The 21,404-nt window shown below is 40.9% G+C and overlaps 1 protein-coding gene across 1 annotated transcript in view; it reads right to left on the reverse strand.

Moving 5' to 3' along the window:
- Window positions 1-239: 239 nt before the first annotated feature.
- Window positions 240-21,404, reverse strand: part of LOC140686652 (serine/threonine-protein kinase Nek10-like) — a 70,123-nt gene continuing 48,958 nt past the window's right edge. The window contains exons 12-17 of the mRNA XM_072940855.1: window positions 14,798-14,908; window positions 7,434-7,541; window positions 5,220-5,250; window positions 4,533-4,585; window positions 4,395-4,450; window positions 240-288 (exon numbers count right to left, since the gene is read on the reverse strand). Of these exons, the coding sequence (XP_072796956.1) occupies window positions 240-288; window positions 4,395-4,450; window positions 4,533-4,585; window positions 5,220-5,250; window positions 7,434-7,541; window positions 14,798-14,908 (408 nt within the window). The remainder of the gene's footprint in view (window positions 289-4,394; window positions 4,451-4,532; window positions 4,586-5,219; window positions 5,251-7,433; window positions 7,542-14,797; window positions 14,909-21,404) is intronic.

Raw genomic sequence — 21,404 nt, forward strand, 5'->3', positions numbered from 1 at the left:
CTCACAGATGAATTTTGCAGCATCCTTCCCCCAGGAGCACGCTGACAGCTCCATCATCCTGCATCTAATGCACCCTCGGGATAAGCCTCTAGGAAGGGGCCGTGCCGGCACCAAGGCAGGCTGGTCTCTCTTCCACACTCCTCTAGCAGCTCCCCATCCCTGGGCATCTTGCAGCAGTGTCTCATGTCCAGAACTTGAACTTGACTGGGAAAACCACATCCATTTAAAATGCAGCATTTTCATCTGTTGTTTGGGTGATTCTTGGTGCCCCAGGGATTGGAGTGATATCTGGAAGAGTCAGAAGTAGAAAGAGTTAGCTACAGCCTCAAGTGTTTTAGTTCACACATTCAATTTCAAAAGCAGCAGCTCAGGTATATAAGAAAGCAAATCACATGGAATCAAAATGTGATTCTAAACAGGACAGAATGGGGAGATTGTCAGAAAGCTGCCTTTTGCTGAAGTTCACTGCTAATACTGTCTTTCTCAAACTATAAACTCAGTGGGACCTAATAACCATTTAGAGTGGAAAAATCACCTCTCTAAAGTAGCCTGTATCTTAAATGCCTATTTCACATGTTCAACAGTTAACTGGAAGGAAAATCAATGCAAGCTGATTCAATGTACTTTTTAAAAAATCTCAACACATATTTCATTGTCACAAAATAAAATGTTAAGGCATCTCCCTAAGAATACGAGGATGATATACTGGTCATCTCTTCACTTACAAAATGCTTTTAGTCTCACAGTCAACGCTGATCAATTCAGGCATGTCAGGCAGTAACCTTCCGGTAAGGAAGCGAACTGTTATGTGTGTAACAGATGTAATTAATGAGACAAGCCTGCAAATGATCAGGAATAGAGCCCTCCTTGGGCTGGCCCAGCTTGTTTGAACCCTGTTTCATTTTCTTACACAGCTGTCTTCAGTTCAACTCCATAGTACCCCCTCTTCCCAAAGCCCTCATTCTGGCTATGGTCCCTCACTGCTGTTTCTGTTTCTGCTACCATTTTCTTTAACAAATGCAGCATTTTGTGCTTGAGACATTCTCCTACATCTGCTCAAGCCATCTTGCCATTATTTAAACAGTTCTCAGTAACTTCCCTAAAGACAGCTAATAGCTAGATAATGCCCTTGTCCTGAGACTTAGTTTGAGAATCTCATCTCTCTATCCCTAACTACACATAAACTTCACGATCTAAGCTGAAAATGCACCATATCTTGGCTTAATGCTTTAGCTGTTGTCTGGATGCTTTGTACACATGTGTCTAAGTTTGAACAGACAGTCTTAAATTGTAAACTTGAGTTATACAGGAATTAGCATGTAATTCTCTGGCCATGGTGATGAACCAAGATCATTGTATAATATTTTGCAATGATGACAATGATGATTAAGAGGATGATGGGAACAGTAGCAGATGTGGATAAATACTGGTGCAGGAGCTAAACAATGCTTCCTATTTCTAACCATTATTTCTCAGCAGGTACTGTCACTTTGTGTTCCAAGTAAAGGATGAAGAATCACTGGGGTGAACAAGGTCAGCAGATTACTTTCCTACAGTGCACTTCAAAGTCTTTAATATATTAATACCTGTTAACAAAAATGGAACAACATACACTCAAGAGTTTCCCAAATATATTTGGTCACGGAACTTTATTTTTCAGGGAGCATCTATTAACATCTTTGAGGATATTGGCTATTTACAAAACCTATTTGGGAAAATACACTCTTCTGATTCTAAGTACTAATTATAAATACTTCTGTATGTCCTGTGTAGTTTAGCATCCTCGATCCTTTGACTATGGATAAATCATGACTGTCACAGCTGATCTGATTCATATTTGGAATTATGTGTGTTTTCAGCTTGTGAAGTGTTAGGTGCCTATGTAGAGCCTGATTTACTTCTTGGAAATTAATTGGGAACACCAGTGAACAATGGCTTTAAGCACTACCAGGGGTTATTTTTACTAGTAAACCATGAAAACTCTCTCCCAGTGATATGTTCTATCATTGCTATTAGAAACTGAAGAGGGAATGTCACGGCCATGTGGCTCTTTAAATGGATTATTCATTTTAACTTGGAGCATTTTAAGAAAATTTCATGTCATAACCATCATATTTTGCTTTAAATTGATCATTAAATTCACTTCTTCATATTGTATTCACAATTCTGAATATAACTAAATAATTTCACCTTCATTATTAAGCATCTTATTGTATATTTACCATAATAAGAAAATCTGCAATGTCTTTTAATACAGGAATATGTCTTGGAAAGTAGTAGTAGTATTTGATTTTTTAAAATCTTAGTAATAATATAATTCAAAAGCACAACCATACATTTCAAAGAAAGACTGAAATTATTATTTCTAAAAAGGAAAAATAAGACCTCTTGTAAGAGCCTCCCTAAGTTCCTTAAACTGATACTTCGTTGATTCTCTGCAAAAATTTGAAGACACTCATAGCCCATGATCTTGAGTCTCTGAGAAAATGCAGATGTAACAGTGTTAAGTATGATTTTTGCCCCACCACAAGCAAGGGCACTTGAAATAAGAAGTTGCCAAAAATCAAGAACAGAGACATTCACACCATCCATGGAATGCTGAATGTATTCAGATCGAGAATAGAAAGTGAGCGTTCCAAATCCCTCCAGGATGGTGGGAGAAGAGTGATGACGGAGAGGGTGATTTCTATTAACAATATGCCTGCATTTCTCTGAAGTTACAAATCACAGCAGAACTAAACTTACAAAGGTAGAATTTTGGAAATACACTGTCAAATCAAAAGAGCAAGCAGTTGAATAATCTTATGTGTGATTCATAAGAATAAGTTGTTCAAACAGAAGGGAAAAAAGGCTGGAGACTGAACTAATGTCCAAAAAAAGAATCTAATTTCCATATAATGACCATAACAGGTTGTTTTTAAGACCACTTCCTCTGGGAAAGACTTTGAGAATAATTTAAATAGTGGTCACCAGATAGCTTCATCAGCTGTACAGAAAGGCTGTATCTCCAGGCAGAAAAGGCCACTTTGGGAGAGCAGAATCTACAGGCCTCCTAAAGCAACTTTAGATGTACACGATGTGTAAGTGGTGGCTCACCATCGATCTGATGATTCAGTTACCAGTGGGCTCCTCGACAATGTCCAGAGACAATTCATTTATAGTAGACACTGGCAGCACCCACATCCCCTCATTCAAACCCCTTCAAAATATGCTGGGCTGACTTCCAACTGCCAGCATCTGCATTCCTTTACCTGAGGATTTCTCTGGCCTCTAGAATCTGCTTTGTCCACGCTTAGAGGCCAGAAATGCCAGGAAACTAATGTCCCCTGGGGAAAGACGCCTCCAACAAGGGCTGATGGGAATCAGAAATCAGGATCCCAGCTCCCTCAGTCCTGGACCACCCAGATTCCCAGTGGGATCAAGTTCAATTGTGGTTCAATTACCACAATGGCAATTTGCTTGAAAATGAAATCTTCATTGAGTTCTTCAACACCTACAAGATTTTTCTGGGATTGCCTCTGAAATAGACTAATGTGAAAGCAGCTTTTGGAAGGAAAGAGCTTTTTGCAGGAGGTCTCTTTGTCTGGTCAGTAACCTTAAATCAGGCACCCCCATGCCCTGCTCAACCCCAGCCCTAGAGCACCTTTCAAATCTTTTGATCACACAATAACTTGTCTAACATGTTGGTTGCTTCCTAGATCAAAGAAGTAGAACTGGAGACTAAGTAATCAACAGATGACAAGATCTCTTTCCTAGCTTCCCCCCTTTCAGTCATCTTATGAACAAACTATGTGAACAAGATGGCGTCTTAAGAAAAATCAGAAGAGGTCGACAAGCCTGCATATTGGGGGGGAGGGGAGAGAAATGAATCTGACCCCCATCTCAATGATTTAACTGAGGTCACTTTCTTTTTCCCTAGAGAACATTCATAATCGAGTAGACTCTTTGGACTTGTTTTCTGTAGACACTATGTCCACCATCGCCCCAGACTGCCAGCATTCGAATAAAAGGCAACTGTCCTATCTACCAACATTTGTCACTCCTAAGTACTAATTTTTGAGCGGCGAACTGCTGGACCTGAGTTTGGTAACAGATTTTGACGCCCAAAGTGGAGCTGACACTCTCGGTGGTCAGGGTCCTCTGGGCTTCCTTCTTGCAGCTTCTGGCAGTGGGAACACACAGGGTCGAGTGTGAAGAGCCAGCCGCCTGTGGCAAGCTGGCCAGAAGGGGATTCTCAGGAAAGTCCCAGCAGTTGCTGGAAATGTTCATCCTGGGGATTCTGTCCATGTGTCCCCTGCCCAGCACTGGCTGCCAGTTTTCACTTAAGGTTGGTGGGGATGAATTCTAAGTTCTAAACTGAACTTTAATATTTGATAGCAAACCCTGGATCTCACCTGTTAGAAGTAAAATTGTAATACCCACTTTCCTCTAGGACTTCTTCAATCACAGTCTAAAATGGAAAAAGAAATCAGGTTAGTACTGAATTAAAAGCAACAAAATAGAATCATTCAGAGGCGCTGCAGAAACCTCACCTGCATCTGTTCATACGTGATGCCCTCCTCCAGATCAAAGCTGGTGGGTAGACCTGAAATAGACAAATTATTGCAAGTCTGGCACTTGGTTCATTTTTTTTAGTTGGATTTTATTGGCAATTATAAGCGGGCAGTGAAAATGGTCAATTTCTTTATGATGAAGATGAGTACTTAGAAACACATTCCAAATTATCTTGGCTTTGAATACTCAGATGCTTTGTTTCTTTTCCTTTAATAGCTTTCCACTTTTGGGGTGGCCATCAAAAAATAATACTCAAGATTTAAAGGCGTCGGATAAACTGGCCAATTAACTTGTGTGTGTGTGGGCGTGTGTGTGTGTCTTATGAACAGGAAAGGAGTGATTCTAAACACAAACTACCTGAAAGGCAAAGAAAAGATTAAGAAACTCTCCCTCATCCACAAGACAAAAAGAGTGGAAATGTACTAGCAAGGATAAATTCTTAGTGGAGGAAGTAATAGCCAGTGAACCACAACAAAGATCTGACCCCTTCCGTTGGCTGCCAGGAGGGAAATAAAATAGATTTAAAGCTAGAGGACAAGATTTCTTTTCCTGTTTAGTCTGAGTATGATATGCCAGTGCTTAACCTACTCTGGTGCCACCCAAAGCAGTGTTGACCATATTCCACTCTAACCAATCAACACGTAGAGGCCAGGAGCTCCCCTCACACTCAGGAGAGAGAAGAGAACGGGTTGAAGGCTGAGGGGAGGCGTAAGGATGTGAATCCTGGCAGTGTGCTATTTAAGCCTGGCTTAAAGCCCAAAGTGCTGCATGGTTCTGCTGTCTTCCCTTCTGCCCAGCCTGCTGTGACAAGGGACACACCCAGTCTGCTCTGCGGTGATGTGTCCAGCTTCTGGAAACGCCCGTCAGGTCCCTCTCTGACCACTGAGAGATTTCAACCAGAGCTCTTCCCTCAATGGATCTGCTGCTGTCAGAAGTGTGGCCTGTGACTGACTGACCTGCCCTGGGAGATACTTTTAAAAGCAACTGACTTTTCCATTCTGAGTCTGTTTCTGTTTTGTAAATAAGTTCAGCTGTCTTATTTTCTATTTAGATTCCACATACATTTGATGTCATGTGGTATTTGTCTTTCTCTCTCTGACTTACTTCACTTATTATGACAATCTCTAGTTCCATCGATGATGCTACAAATGGCATTATTTGAAAATCTTTTTATGGCTGAGTAGTATTCCGTTGTGTATATATGCCACATTATATTAGGTGAAGTCAGTCAGAGAAAGACAAATGTTGTATGAAATCACTTATATGTGGAATCTAAAAAATTATACAAATATTTACAAAAGAGGAATAGACTCACAGACACAGAAAACAAACTTATGGTTACCAAAGGGGAAAGGCTGGGGGGAGGGATAAATTAGGAATATGGGATTAACAGATAAACACAACTGTATATAAAATAAACAACAAGGAATTACCATACAACATTGGGAACTATAGTCAATATGCTATAAACCTATAAAAGGAAAAGAATCTGAAAAGGAATATATAATATATATATATCTGAATCACTTTGATGTACACCTGAAACTAACACAATATTGCAAATCAATGATACTCCAATTAAGAAATATATGAAAGCAAATGAATTTAGACAACAGTTTATCTGATCTTATACATTTCTCAGGGGCTATTTTAAATGAAATTCTGCCTGCCCAGGTTAGCTTTATCCCAGGAATCCAAGTCTTGGGGAAAGTCTGATAATTATTATATGAAATGATCTGCCTAAGGTAGGCACCAACAAAAGCACACCAGCAATGAGCGATGTTCTTGGATGAGGAAATGGCAGGTTTTCATTTAACCCTAAAAGGTTCACATCTGTTTCTGCCCCACTGAGGGACCTAACTGTAGTTTACAGGGATTCAAAAATTATGCAGGAATTCTACAGCCTCAGAGTAGCCTGAAGATTTCTTTTGAGAGTCACACGTAATTAGGAGAGTTACACTATGCTCAGCCCGTAGGCATACTTGCTAAGCGTTTGTTATGTATTTACACTGATCCTTGCAATAATCCTAAAATGCACGTAACATTTTTATCCCCACATTACAGGCAAGGAAACTGGGGTTCAGCGAGGTCAAATGGTTTCCTCAAGGTCAGCTACTCAGTGACTGAGTGTGCACATTTAATCCCTAAGTTACATTGCCTCCCTATGTGAAATTTCTCCAAAAAAGAAAAAAAAATTAAATAGGTTTGATGTGATTTTTCAGATATGTTTCAAATTTTCTGTTTTATTCAAACTCTTCCCTTTCTGCTATTTATCTCCCCGGATGCTTTTGGGCATTTGATTTCCCATCATCAGATAAGAAGAAATAAAAGGAAATACAATTTAACCACATGGATTCTGTTTGCTTCTGGTATTAATTAATGATCATGGAAGCTGTCCCAAGTAGGTAAAGTAAATCTCAGGGAATTGCCAGATTCCTACTGCATGTCCCTCTCAACTACCATCATAGATAATAAATATAAGATCTATTTTTATTTTAATTTGAAGATAATCTTTTGAGGATAGCTTTTGTTCCAAACTGGTCTTTTTCTTTCTTTTTTTTTAATTGAGTTATAGTCAGTTTACAATGTTGTGTCAGTTTCTGGTGTGCAGCACAATTCTTCAGTCATACATGAATATACATATATTATTCCTTTTCATAATCTTTTTCACTGTAAGCTACTACAAGATCTTGAATGTATTTCCCTGTGTTATATACAATGAAACACTACTCAGCCATAAAAAAACATAATGCCATTTGCAGCAACATGGATGTCCTTAGAGAATGTCATTCTAAGTGAAGTAAGCCAGAAAGAGAAAGAAAAATACCAAACAATCTGTTTCTTCATGAAAGCCAGATTCCTGTGTTGAAGACCATTACCTGTTGAGTTATTGGGGACTGGCTGTGTTCCCTTGATGAATGATGCAATAAATGGTAATCTGCTGTGAAAAAGCTGGGCTCAATTGGTTCTGGAGATCCCTGAGATAACTGAAACAGAAAAAGGAAAACTGCATCTTATTTCACATTGAGAGTCAAGTGACATGAGAATTCCGTGCGTGTCTCTGCAAGAGGGACCGGGGCTCTTCGGCTGTCAATCCCTCTGACACAGATAAAGACCCATCTTCTTCCTTTCAAAAGGACTTTTATGAGGGGAGGGTGTAGCTCAGGGGGTAGAGCGCATGCTAAGCATGCATGAGGTCCTGGGTTCAAGCCCTGGTACCTCCTCTAAGTATAAGCAAGTAAATAAACGAAACTACCTCCCCCAACCACCCTCCCCACCGTCCAGAAAAAAAGGACTTATAAATTAGAGGCAGGCAAATTACAGTGAAAGCAAGCAGACAGTTCGCTGGTCAGGTGAAACACACACACACACACACATCCTACACTTTACAGTCTTATGAGAACAAACTTAAAATGGATAGAAAAATAATGGCATGGGGTCTGCAATGCCAAAATGTTATTTTTATCAGGTGTGGGAGGAATGAACTCCAATTATTCAACAGAACATTATGTATAGAGCAAATCTATACTTTGTTATGTATCTGCTTTGAAAATGCCTTCTTGTCCAGCCAAGGCAAACAAGTTTTTTAATACATCTTTCTCAGTCACCATTAATTAATTTTAATCTCCACAAATTAATTCTCAACATTGCAAAGGAAAGAGTAATTCCCTAAAAGCCAGAATTTATTAAAATTCCAATCATTTAATTCCCCTCTATAGAGCTGAATTTTTTAATGAAACTTTCAACTTCCTTTCAACTTTCATTTTAACCAGCACTTGGGCTGGCCAAGTTTTGTGCCTGTGTAATACAATATGCTTTAAAAATGTCGATTCATATTAACAAACCAGAAGCAAAAGGAACAATTTAGACTTTGCCACAGTAGTTAACTTGGATTCATATTCTCTGTTCATTAAATAAGTAATTTTGAAATGAGGTGCTGAGATTGAAACTTGCACAGAGAAGGATGCTAAAGCTATGAAGACCAATGTGGTTTTTATAAATTGTTTTTTAAAATAACCTTATTGTGGTATAATTTCTGTAGAGAAAACTGCACATATTTCAGATGTACAATTTGATGAATTTTGATAGACAGATACACCGAGGAAACCGTCACCACATAACATTTCCATCACTCCCTGAAAAGGGCAAACTTCCAACTCCCAATTTATCCCTTCTCACCCCCTTTACCAGCATGGTTTTCAGAAGCTCTGCAGAGGGGACACTGGAGCTGAACTTCGAAGGCTGGATTTGGTTGGACACAAGGAAGCCAAGTGGACATTCCAGGTGAGAGGACAACGAGGGCAGAGGCTGAGCATTGCACAAAAGGGGCATGGTGATACAGGGCTAGGACATTAACCCAATGATCTAGAGGCATGGGGATTTAGGCTGAAGAGAGGAAGGCAAGTGCTGTTCATTCATTCAGGGAGTATATTTTAAACCAACCCTTGTGTTCCCATGCACAGATCCGAGCTACGAAAACCACCAATGGTGGCCAAGAACCGTATTCTTGGAGCTGACTTCCTAATTAGGGAAAAATGTGTCTGTGAAATACCCGCCTGGATATATGTAAAATTGCAACTGAGCTGAATGCACTGAAGGCCATTGCAGTGGTTCTAGGAGGTCACAGATAGACATAACTGAGACAGGGAAGGCTTTCCTGAAATAATGCTTCTGCTGAGAGACAAGAGTGAGTAAAGGACGGAGTGGGCAGAACATCACGGGCAGAGGAAAGAGCATGTGCAGTCTGGGGAGGAAGCAGCATGGTAGGTGGGCCCTGTGGCCAGTGACGAGGCAGCAAAGGGCGAGAGTGGTACAAGGTGAGGGTGGGGAGAGGGGTCCAGGCTTGGACCAAACAGGACATGAACATCGTGGTGAGAATTTTGGCATTTTATACTCAGACCAATGAACAGTGTGTGTGTGTGTGTGTGTGTGTGGTGTGTGTGTGTGTGTGTGTGTGAGACAGAGAGAGAGAGAGAGAGAGACATGACCACATTCTGTTTTAAAAGGATCACTCTGGATGCAATATACACATAACAGTCTGAATGGGGCTGGGGCCGTGGGGTGAATGAAGACAGATCATGAGGAGGCACCTGCAGAGAGCACAGGCCGAGGCAGCTGAACCCGGAGTCAGATGGGGAGGCAGGAAACTGTAAGCAAGTGATTAAGAACACTGCCAACGTCTGGCAAAACCGACTGGAGAAGACATCCAGATGGCCGACAAGCACATGAAAAGATGCTCAGTATCAACACTTGTTAGAGAAATGCAAATCAAAACTACGATGAGGTATCACCTCACACCGGTCAGAATGGCCATCATTCAAAAGTTCACAAATGACAAATGCTGGAGAGGGTGTGGAGAAAAGGGAATGCTCCTTCACTGCTGGTGGGAATGTGGTTTGGTGCAGCCACTGTGGAAAACAGTATGGAGATTCCTCAAAAGACTAGGAATAGTCCTAACATATGATGCATTAATCCCACTCCTAGGCATATATCTGGAGGAAAATAGAATTCAAAAAGACACATGCACCCCAATTTTCACAGCACCACTATTTACACTAGCCAAGACATGGAAACAACACCAATGTCCATCGACAGATGACTGGATAAAGAAGCTGTGGTATATTTATACAGCAGAATACTATGCAGCCATAAAAAAATAATGCCATTTGCAGCAAATAGATGGACCTGGAGAATGTCATTCAAAGTGAAGCCAGAAAGAGAAAGAAAAATGTTGTATGATATCACTTATATGTACAATCTAAAAAAAAAACACATGAATGAACTTATCTACAAAACAGAAACAGAGTCACAGACATAGAGAACAAACTTACAGTTACCAGGGATTAAAGGGAGTGGGAAGGGATAAATTGGGATTTTGAAAATTGCAGCTCTTGGGGAGTGCTGGAAATGTTAACTTTCATGAGTGTGGCAGTAGTTTCATGGGTGTAGACTTCTATCAAAATTCATCAGTTGTACATCTGAAATGTGTGTTGTTTACTGTATATGAACCATACCGCAATAAAAATTTCTTTAAAAAATAAAAGGAAATCAACATGAGAAGGATGCCAAGACCTCAGACTAGGTGATAACCAGAAGGAAGGAATGGCCACTGAAGATCAAATATACTTAATTAACAACAGTAGCACCTACGGCCACTAGTTGGTGCTTACTGCATTGTAGATAGATTTGATGTTCTATTTGGTTATTACAACTACCCTGTAAGGTAGGCATTATGCCCATTTTACAGGTGAGGAATCTGAGATGTAAAGAAATTCGCTTCTAAGTGGCAGGACCAGGGCTATAATATCAAAGGCCAAGCAAAACCACGTGCACAATGAAGACTCCTCAGGTGTTAATGAGGTAGGAGATGCAAGAGATAAAGTGGAACATCTGGAGGTGACCACATGGTTTGAAGACCGAGCAGAAGGAAAAAGGATGCTGCCAGTGATATTTGATGCAAAGAAAGGAGGAAGATGGTGAGTTCAAGCCTGGACATACCAGATGGCAAGTAAATGTTCGCCCACCAGGTGGAAATCTGGGTGATACGACAGAAGCTTTCTGAGCAGTGGCCTCTCCGGCTGGCTGATGTCACGAGGTGGATCACCAGTCCCAGACCAGCACCGTGGGGCCCTCTCTTGGCTCATGAATATTGAGTTGAGGGATACCTGCTCTCTTTGGCATTATGCTCTGCTTGGAAGAACGTGTATGATCCTCCTTCTGAACTGATATAAAAGGGCTCTTATGCTCTGAACAAACACCTACAGTTCCAAAGGGCAAATGGTTGTGTGTACTTTTGAACTAAACAAGTCGCTATTAAAGAGGAAAAGCTCTATCACTGTCACTACCCTCCCCCTCCCCAAACACACTGATGTTGAGCAAATATTGAACAATTTTACCGCCTCATTGGTCAACTGAGAACACAGTTACTTTCTGGGCAAAAAACTAAATAGAAGAAAACAATAAGAAACTACAAATGTAATCCTCATTAAATTCCCCAAACTGTATCTTCTTTTCATATCATAAAATAAGGTTATCTTTGTTGTGGGACAACTACATAAACGAGTTAGAAGCTAATCAACTGAGGAAGGACTCGAAAGGAAATTAAGCCAAAATGAATGAGATTAGGTGTCAGAAGTGAGAAAAGTTTCAGCACTTTTCTCATCACACTTCACTCGCCAGGCCTCTGATCTTTCTTTCTTTAGGTTTTCCTTGTCCGCTTTCACTGAATTATGTGAACATATTAAGTCACAAAGTATTACCTTTTTTTTTTTCATTTCTTCTAACCTACAGCTCCTTTATATTAGGTTTTATTAGGCTTTTGAGGCCATTTTGTTAACACAAATGTCAGTATTTACACTCACTATTTTCTAATAATTAAATCTTAGCGGCTCATCACATGCAGGTTCAAGAGTTTACTTTACGGTAAACTTCACAGATGGTGCTACGCACGCCCATGAGGAAGCATGGGATGCCCAGCTGTCCCTCTTTTGAGATGTCAGTGGCCAAGAAGGCGCATGTCAAGACCCATCACTTCTTTAAAGGGGCTGCAAAATGACAGTGTTTTTACACCTTCGGTACTTATTAGCTGAGGGAGTTCTGTAATGAGAGAATTCCCTCTCATCAATTTAGTTACCCTGAGATAGAATTCACAAGGGAAAGGCAGAATAAATGTTTGATTCTTTCCTTCTGTAAACAATTTTTGAAATAAGGTGTTGGTCACTCACTGAATTTCAAAGGTAACCAGTAAGTGATTTTCTTTTTTTTTCCACTACCATGAAGCCTTAGATTTAAACATTAGTTGGTGCCTTTGATCCACTGTGGATATCATTCTCTTCAATACTCTAATTATACAACAGAGAGCAGTGGGCTCCTGAGTCCTCTGACACACCCTTGGGAGCACTGGGCAGAATCCCTGCCCTGCACCCTATGATGTTAAGATATTCCAGCCTAGTCTCATTCAGTTTCTGCTCTAGAGCTGCCAGTGGCTGTATTTCCAAAGCTGTGGGTGCAGAGGGAGCACACTGCTGCTTGCTTAGTTTCTAAACAAACTTAGTGAAATTTTTGGAAGTATGAGCATTTTTTAAAAGATAAGATTTATCATGAATTCATACTCATTCATACTGATCTTTCCAATTCTAATTTGAATTAATACCTTCTGTTTTGTCTCTGCTGCTTTCCCTCCCATGCTGAAAATCCTGGTCCTCAGAGACACCTATCCAATTACTCAGATGCTTTATTTCTCCTGCAATTCTAGCCAAGGTTGAGCAGGCTGGACCAAAGACACATCAGGTGAGTCAAAAAATAAAGAGCTTCATTTTTCAGAAAAGGGCTCGTCCATGTTTTGGCTCATCTGTATACCCCAGGTCTCAAGTGGTTCATAAGTAAGGCACAGTCATCCCATGAAAATACCTTCAGACTGCAGGTGCGGAGTCACTGGATTTCAGGGGGAGCTTCAGAGTGGGAGGTGGAAACTGAGAGCACTTCGTGTATTGTCACCACTGCTTCCACGGCCATGGTGTGGGACGGCTGTGGAAGTCAAAGCTAATGGGCCTTTCCTCTGTGATGGCACAGTGGATGAAAAAGCCATTTCTGAACAAAACCCGCTGCTAAAGATTACATCACAAAGGGGAAAAACAGGTCAAAAATGCCTCATTTAGGTTTCAGACTAGGGACAAGGTGGCTTCTTTCTGCTCATGGAAAAGTATACAATTGTATCAATACTTACATAGCAATAAAGAATAGAACCAACATAGGCCATGTTAGACAGCGTGCAGGTGCACCAACCTAGAATCTATTTGATACTCAACAATATTAACCTTCAGGCACCTAACAGGCACTGGGTACGACCCTGGGGAATCAAAGATGAACAAGACACACTCACTGCCTTTGGAGAAACCATAATAATGCAAGTCTGTTTGAATGATGAGCTACTTAAAACAACAATAAGAGTGAAAACTCATAGAGAAAGGGGAGATTAATTCTTGATGCGGAAACAAAGTTTCAGTGGAGGAACTGGTTAATACGCCAAGTGGAAGCTTTCTTTAGCTCACAGGAGGCAAGGCCTGCCTCCCTAATTGTACGGTTTCATAAGGGCGTGAACCACCAAGAGCTTAAAATATCAGACAAGGGGGTAGAGCACCCTACAGAGGGTAACTGAATCTGCCTCTCAGCCAGGTTGAAAGCAAAGATGATCCTGTGTCCCTACAGCTGTCAAACAGGACAAAGGGGCTTCTGTCACCAAGTGTGCTAACCAGAGATAAGCAATTCTCCTTCTGCCTGGTTGGCTTAACCTGCTGGTGATTTGGTTTCCTTATTTAAGAATAGAAATATCTACCAGCACCCACTGTCTAGGAGACTGCAGAATGTCGATTATGGAAAGAACCTTAGAAATGGTTCATTCCATCCTCATAGCTGAGAAAAATCATGGCCTCAGATGTTAGCTGACTTGTTCCAAGTTGCAAAGCTCAACTCAGTGGTCTGTTGAAGAGTATCCTAATAAAGATTGGACTAGAACTATCTAATGTGTGTGTGTGTGTGTATGAGATATTAAATTATATATATTTTATATTAAATGTATATATAGATACACACTTAGAGATATTTAATAACATTTTTTAGGAAAACATGCAATAATATTGAAAGAACTTTCTATTACTCTTCTGAGACTGATGGCTTCAGAAATGAAGGTCAGAAAATTAGAGGCAAAGGCATAGCCTTGATTTACTATCTCAAGTGATGCTACAGTCTGAATGTCTGTGTCCCCCATGGAGTTGTATATTAAAACCTAACCTTGAGGTGATGGTATTGGGAGGTGGGCCCTTTGGGCGGTAAATTGGGCCAGAAGGATAAAGTCCTTATATAAGTGTTCTTATTTTTTAAAATGCCCATAAAAGGAGCCCTGGGAGAGCTACCTTGCCTCCTCTCCCATGTAAGGACGCAGCAAGAAGTCAGCAGTCTGCAGCCCGGAAGCGGGTCCACGCCAGATCCGACCATGCCGGCACCCTGATCTTGGGCTTCCAGCTTCCAGAACCATGAGCAATAAATTTCTGCTGTTTATAAACACATCATCTTATGGTATTTTTACTATAGCAGCCCAAATGGACTAAGACAACCATGGACAATATCCTTTCATAATGGGCAGAGCTTAAGTAGATGACGAAAGCTCAGGAGGCAGACAAATTAATTCCTACGTTGTGTTTTTGTTTGGTAGCCAAAAAGAATTCCTGTATGTAGAGCACCATACCTTTTTAATTTCAGATTTCAAGTTGCAAGGGTTACTCTGCTGGCTGAAGAGGTTTTTCTTGAATCTCTCTATAATCCTTCTTTTCAAGTTGTGGTGCAGAGCTGGAGGAAGCTGCATAAAATGAGAAAATCGTTATCAGCAAGTCAGTAGCAATGCATAGCTGACTCCCAGGAATCATTACTGAGGGTCAGTCACTGTACTCCCTGCATGGGACTAAATAAGAATTAAAATTTTACGCTAACTTGCATGACTTGATGTTACACTTGTTCATTCTACAATCCAGAACAAATATATTACTCTGTTCTCTTTCAAAAGGCTAGTTCTACTTATGTTACTGTTTTTTCATTTTATTGATATTATTTTTCATAAAACAACTCAATTACATATTAGTCGCACATATGAATTGAATTAAGTTTGCAAATAACAGGCTTGACAAAGAAAGATGCATTCTGTGAGATGCTCCAGCGCTTGTGTCATGCCCAGAACCATGCTAAACACGCTAATCTTGGTCCTTGTCCTGAAGGACCTGATACTATGGACCAGGAAGCCCATATCTGTGTTAGCACAACATCAGAAACCTGCCTGTGAGCGTGTCTGAATGTGCATCTGATCAGAGAGAGAAATCAGACGGCAGGGACCAATCTTATCAGGAAGAAAGAGAAATGAATTCGTATACATTAGGGCCCAGCCAGGATGAGTTAGATTTGAGGAGTAAGTAGTAGGAAGTCACAGGTTAGAGTGGAGAAGGCATGGAAAAGTACCTGAAGGCACCTTTTTGATCTGACAATTCCCTACTGTTGCCACCTCCCTAAATCAAACACCAAAGGGTGATTCAACATACACAAATCAATCAATGTGATACACTACATCAACGAGAGAAAGAACAAAAACCACATGATCATCTCAATAGATGCAGAAAAGCTTCTGATAAAATTCAACACTCATTTATGATAAAAATTCTCACCAAAGTGGGTATTGAGGGAACATATCTCAATACCTAAAAGCTATATATGACAAACCTACAGCCAGCATAACTCTCAATGGTGAAAAACTCAAAAGCTTCCCACTAAAATCTGGGACAAGACAAGGCTGCCCACTATCACCACTCCTATTCAACATATTCCTGGAAGTCCTAGCCACAGCAATCAGGCAAGACAGAGAAATAAAAATAGAAATAAATAAGAAATAAAAGGGATCCAAATTGTAAAAGAAGAGGTAAAAGTGCCACTAAATACAGATGACATGATACTATATATAGAAAACTCTAAAAGGTCCACACAAAAACTACTAGAAATAATCGAAGAATTCAGCAAGGCAGCAGGTTACAGATTAACGTACAAAAATCAGTTGCATTTCTTTACGCTGACAATGAATCAACAGGAAAACAAAGTAAAGAAACAATCCCCTTTAAAATAGCACCCAAATTAATAAAATACCTAGGAACAAATCTAACCAAGGAAGTAAAAGTCTTATACAAAGAGAACTATAAAACATACATTAAGGAAATTAAAGAAGACTTTAAGAAATGGAAAGATATCCCATGCTCCTGGATTGCAAGAATCAATATTGTTAAAATGGTCACACCTCCAAGGCGATCTACAGGACATATTTCACAAAACTAGAACAAATCATAATACAATTTATATGGAACCACAAAAGACCTAGAATTGCCAAAGCATTACTGAAGAAAAAGAAAGAGGCTGCAGGAATAACCCTCCCAGACTTCAGACAATACTATAGAGCTACAGTCATCAAGACAGCATGATATTGGTACAAAAACAGACATGAAGACCAATGGAACAGAACAGAGAGCCCAGAAATGAACCCACAAACCTTTGGTCAACTAATCTTCGACAAAGGAGGCAAGAACTTACAATGGAATAAAGACAGTCTCTTCAGCACATGGTGTTGGGAAAACTGGACAGCTGCATGTAAGTCAATAAAGCTAAAACATCCCTTACATCATACAGAAAAATAAACTCAAAATGGATCAAAAACTTAAACATAAGACTAGATACAATAAACCTCCTAGAAGAAAACATAGGCAAAACATTATCTGACATACGTCTCAAAAATGTTCTCCTAGAACTGTCTACTCAAGCAACAGAAATAAAAGTAAGAATAAACAAATGGGACCTAATGAAACTTACAAGCTTCTGCACAGCAAAGGAAACCATAAGTAAAACAAAATGACAACCTATGGAATGGGAGAAAATTTTTGCAAACAATGAAACTGACAAAGGCTTGATCTCCAGAATGTATAAGCAGCTCATATGACTCAATAAGAAAAAACATAAACAACCCAATCCAAAAATGGGCAGAAGACCTAAACAAGCAATTCTCCAAGGAAGACATACAAATGATCAAAAAGCACATGAAAAAATGCTCAATATCACTAATTATCAGAGAAATGCCAATCAAAATTTCAATGAGGTATCACCTCACACCAGTCAGAATGGCCGTCATTCAAAAATCCACAAATGACAAATGCTGGAGAGACTGTGGAGAAAGGAGAACCCTCCTACACTGCTGGTGGGAATGCAGTTTGGTGCAGCCCCTGTGGAAAACAGTATGGAGATTCCTCAGAAGGCTAGGAATAAACTTACCATATGACCCAACAATTTCACTCCTGGGCGTATGTCAAGGAAGAACCCAAATTGAAAAAGAAACCTGCACCCCAATGTTCACAGTAGCACTATTTACAATAGCCAAGAGATAGAAACAGCCTAAATGTCCATCGACAGATGACTCGATAAAGAAAAGGTGGCATATTTATACAATGGAATACTATTCAGCCATAAAAATTACAACATAATGCCATTTGCAGGAACATGGGTGTCCCTGGGGAATGTCATTCTAAGTGAAGTAAGCCAGAAGAGAAAGAAAAATACCATATGATATCACTCATATGTGGAATCTAAAAAAAGAAAAGAAAGAGACAAATGAATATAAATACAAAAGAGAAAGAGACTCATAGACATAGAATACAAACTTCTGGTTGCCAGTGGGGAGGGTGTTGGGAAGGGACAGACTGGGAGTTCAAAATTTGTAGATACTGAAAGGTATATATAGAATAGGTAAACAAGATTATACTGTAGAGCACAGGGAAATATATACAAGATCCTATGGTAGCTCAAAATGAGAAAGAATGCAACAATGAATACATGTATGTTCATTTATAACTGAAAAATTGTGCTCTACACTGGAAATTGACACAACAGTGTAAACTATAACTCAATAAAGTAAAAAATGTAAAAAAAGATTACTGTCTTATTTTTAATGAAAACAGATATCCAATCAGTGAAGGTTGGGTAAGGATTCTAACATCCTTTTACAGTTGCTTTTAGATGATTTCCAGACTTATCTCTGGAAACTGGATAGGAAAGGCCACCACCAACACAAGGTTAGCAGTTTCCCATTTCAGGTTACTTGCTGGTTGTCAGGAGGGATCTGGCCTTGCAATTCAGGATGGCTACCTCAGCCTAAGTTTGGGAGAGTTTGTCTAGTAAATAAACATGTGAACAAGAAGGGCTTTTTGTTTTGTCATTTCAGTTTTACTTCAGAAGTTTCCTTTGCAATTAGCAGAGAGGGAAATCTGACCATGGTCTTCAACCTTCAGGAAATATATGAGTGTGACCTTTAGACTTGTACTTATCTCCTTTATTTGAAAGGCTCTGACTTTGGTTAGCACTGTAATTTAGAGTTCTCCCGAAGAGCCATCATTTCTTACTTTGTGCAATGTCATAAACTTTCAAGTATTCTGGAAATACACTCTTACAACCAACATGGTTCTAGCTGAACTTGTAACAAGTAATGCCATCTGGCCAAAAATATGAAATTGTGTGTTATACTGGCACTGTAAAAGCAACATAGTATCTGTGATTGCTTCATTCTGGCTTTAAAATACTTCGAAATCCAATAAAGAAATGAAACACTTCCATTAAGAAGGGTTTTTTTTATTACATAAAAATGATCAAGACATGGATATGGAAACTGTACCTAAATTTCAGAAGGTATCTTTTCCCAACTTAGTAGTTAATCATTAAGGTAACCAATAAGCTATTTGAAGTTATTTCCATAACACTGATGTTAAGCATGCTCCCCACTATGTCTATATCAGTATTTAAATGGAAATGTATTTTTGAACATAATCTCTTTACTCAGTACAGACATGGCAGATTGTATTTTGATTTATTGACCAATTTTCTGCTCCCCCATCACATGTCCTTCACCTACTTTCATTTAATCAGGGAGACAATTCTGTGGGATTGCCTAAGAGAGAGGTTGACAGCAGAAAATGGAAAAAAGGTAATCAATTTTAGATTCTTGAGTCTCAAAAAGGCTGGCCCTCAGAGCAATGAAAAGAATAGCAGATTTGCTAAACACACACACACACACAAAGCCCCAGACACGACAGATAAGAGCCTGGCTACTCCCCAGGCTGGGCAGAAATCAAAGGGGAACAGTGAGAAGTCAGAGATGCGCAGGCCCCCAAGAAGGGAGCCCCTTGCCTGGTCCCCCAGGCTACTGGTGCCACTTGTCAATTTGTTTCCCCTTGGCTCCAAGTCCACCCTTCCTTGCCCTGCTTGTGATACTGGAACATCTCTCCCTCACCAGCCGGCAGGATGTTCCGCTCCATCAGCAGAGGGCGCTAGCGGAGGACGGAGGTTCTTTCTGGTTCCAGGGATGCTCCTGCCTGGCCTCAGTACGACAGCACTGAATGGTCAGCAGCAACAGGAACCCCTAGCCATGTTCACCCCCAGCCAGATGCAGTGCCACGAACCCTGCAGGCAGCTTCCCAGAGTTCCAAGGAGCAGCAGCCACCTGCGGGCAGCCTCCCCTGGCCCCACAGAGTGCTCTCCCCAGCACATCACCCTATCATGCTGATTTCCAGCAAGTTCCACAGAGCAGCTCCTCAGTAAATTTCTCTGACCTTTCCGGTGAGGTCTGGACCTCAGCCCTGTAAGTAGTGACTTCCCTGTCTGCTCTTCTTACAGTCTTCAGATTTCTCTTCCTCTCCTTAGGAGATAATACACTGTTATTATTATTAATTCCTAAACAGTCCTTTATATGAAACATTCCCTGTGGAAATCACTGTGTGGTTTCTGTCCCCCGACTGGACCCTCACTGGAACAAATCTGGTACCAGGAATGTCCAGGAGAAGGAGCCACACAGCTGCATGTGGAAGCTGGTTTGACTGAACCCTTGGAGCTGAGCCCATTGCCGGGGTTTCTGCCAGTAATCCCCAGCGTCACAGTTAATCCACGGCATCACGGTTAATCAGGCTGTCACCTGAATGAAGAGCCAACTGAAGCGACTGCCCTGGAAGCTTGAGCGGCTGCTGCACGCGGCCAACAGGACATGTGAAGGCCGTGGGGACTCGGGGTGGAGGGGTGCGTCCTTCAGATGCACTGGGGCACTTACAGAAAGAAAATGACCAGCTTGGGTCCTTTAACTCTCAGCTCAGGTCATGGCCCAACACCTAGAAAGATTCCACAACAGCCCTAACAGAATGTATTTTCTTGCTACCATAGCACTGATAAGGCTGACAAAAATTTAATTAAGCAGGTTGCTAAATGACAGTGTCACCTGAATGCACACTTCACCAAGATTCTCATGTGCCAGTTAGAAAAAATAGATTAGGATACTAAAACTCCAAGTAAGGACATGTTGTGGGACCCAGGTGAAATGGACAAAGTCAAAACCCAAGTCACTGGGAGCCATCATTGCCAGTGGAAGTAGCTTGAAACTTGGCATCTGAGAAGACAAGCCTTCTTTTTGCTTGAAAACTCTATGCTAACCTCCCTTGGGACAGATGAGGGGTACTGCCTTTAAAAGGGGTACTTATCCCTCTTAGATGCACAACAGGGAGCGTCCAGTCAGTAACTAGGGACACAGCTCAGTACGATCCAGGGGAACTGGTGCACAGTAAGACCCAGGAGGAAACAGTTAGCACATCAAGGAAATTGCAAGACCTGGTTATTATGTATCAGAAGCATCCCAGAGACCACGTGCAGGAGTGGATTCTAAGGGTGTTAGGCCGAGAAGGACAAAATATAGGACTCGATCAGGCCGAATTCATTCATACATGTGCACTTACTACAGAGTCCAGATTTAATCTGTTAGTTTGTGAAGCCGGAGGTGGTAACTTGATTGGCTGGGGCACAAAGACTTGGACTCAGTCGTGGTCTGTGTTTAATGAGGATAAAATGCCAGTTTCCCTGGCTTGTAGAGGAGGGGGATTCAAAGGCATGGAGAGACAGGAATGTTGGGGTGGATTTACCACGTGTGACCTGCACACTCACTCCCTGAGTATTCAGCAAGAACACTCAGAAGCTGCTCCCTGCACGAAGGCACTGAGAAAGACATCCAGGAGGGCAGCACCAGCATCCCTGAACACCTCTGTGGCTGGTCTCCTTTGTAGGCTGGGTAAGACACGGTCAGTATGTGATCCCAACAGGGATGATGTGACCCCAGAGAAGCAGGGGCCAAGAGGCGGCACCTGACCACCAGTAACAAGTTGGGGGCATTTACCAGAAAGGGTGGCAGGGATGTATCCTGTTAACTAGAATGCGTGGCCCACAGAGATCACTGATGGCCCTTAACT

Source organism: Vicugna pacos, chromosome 17, assembly GCF_048564905.1.
Source record: "Vicugna pacos chromosome 17, VicPac4, whole genome shotgun sequence".
NCBI classification, from domain to species: domain Eukaryota; kingdom Metazoa; phylum Chordata; class Mammalia; order Artiodactyla; family Camelidae; genus Vicugna; species Vicugna pacos.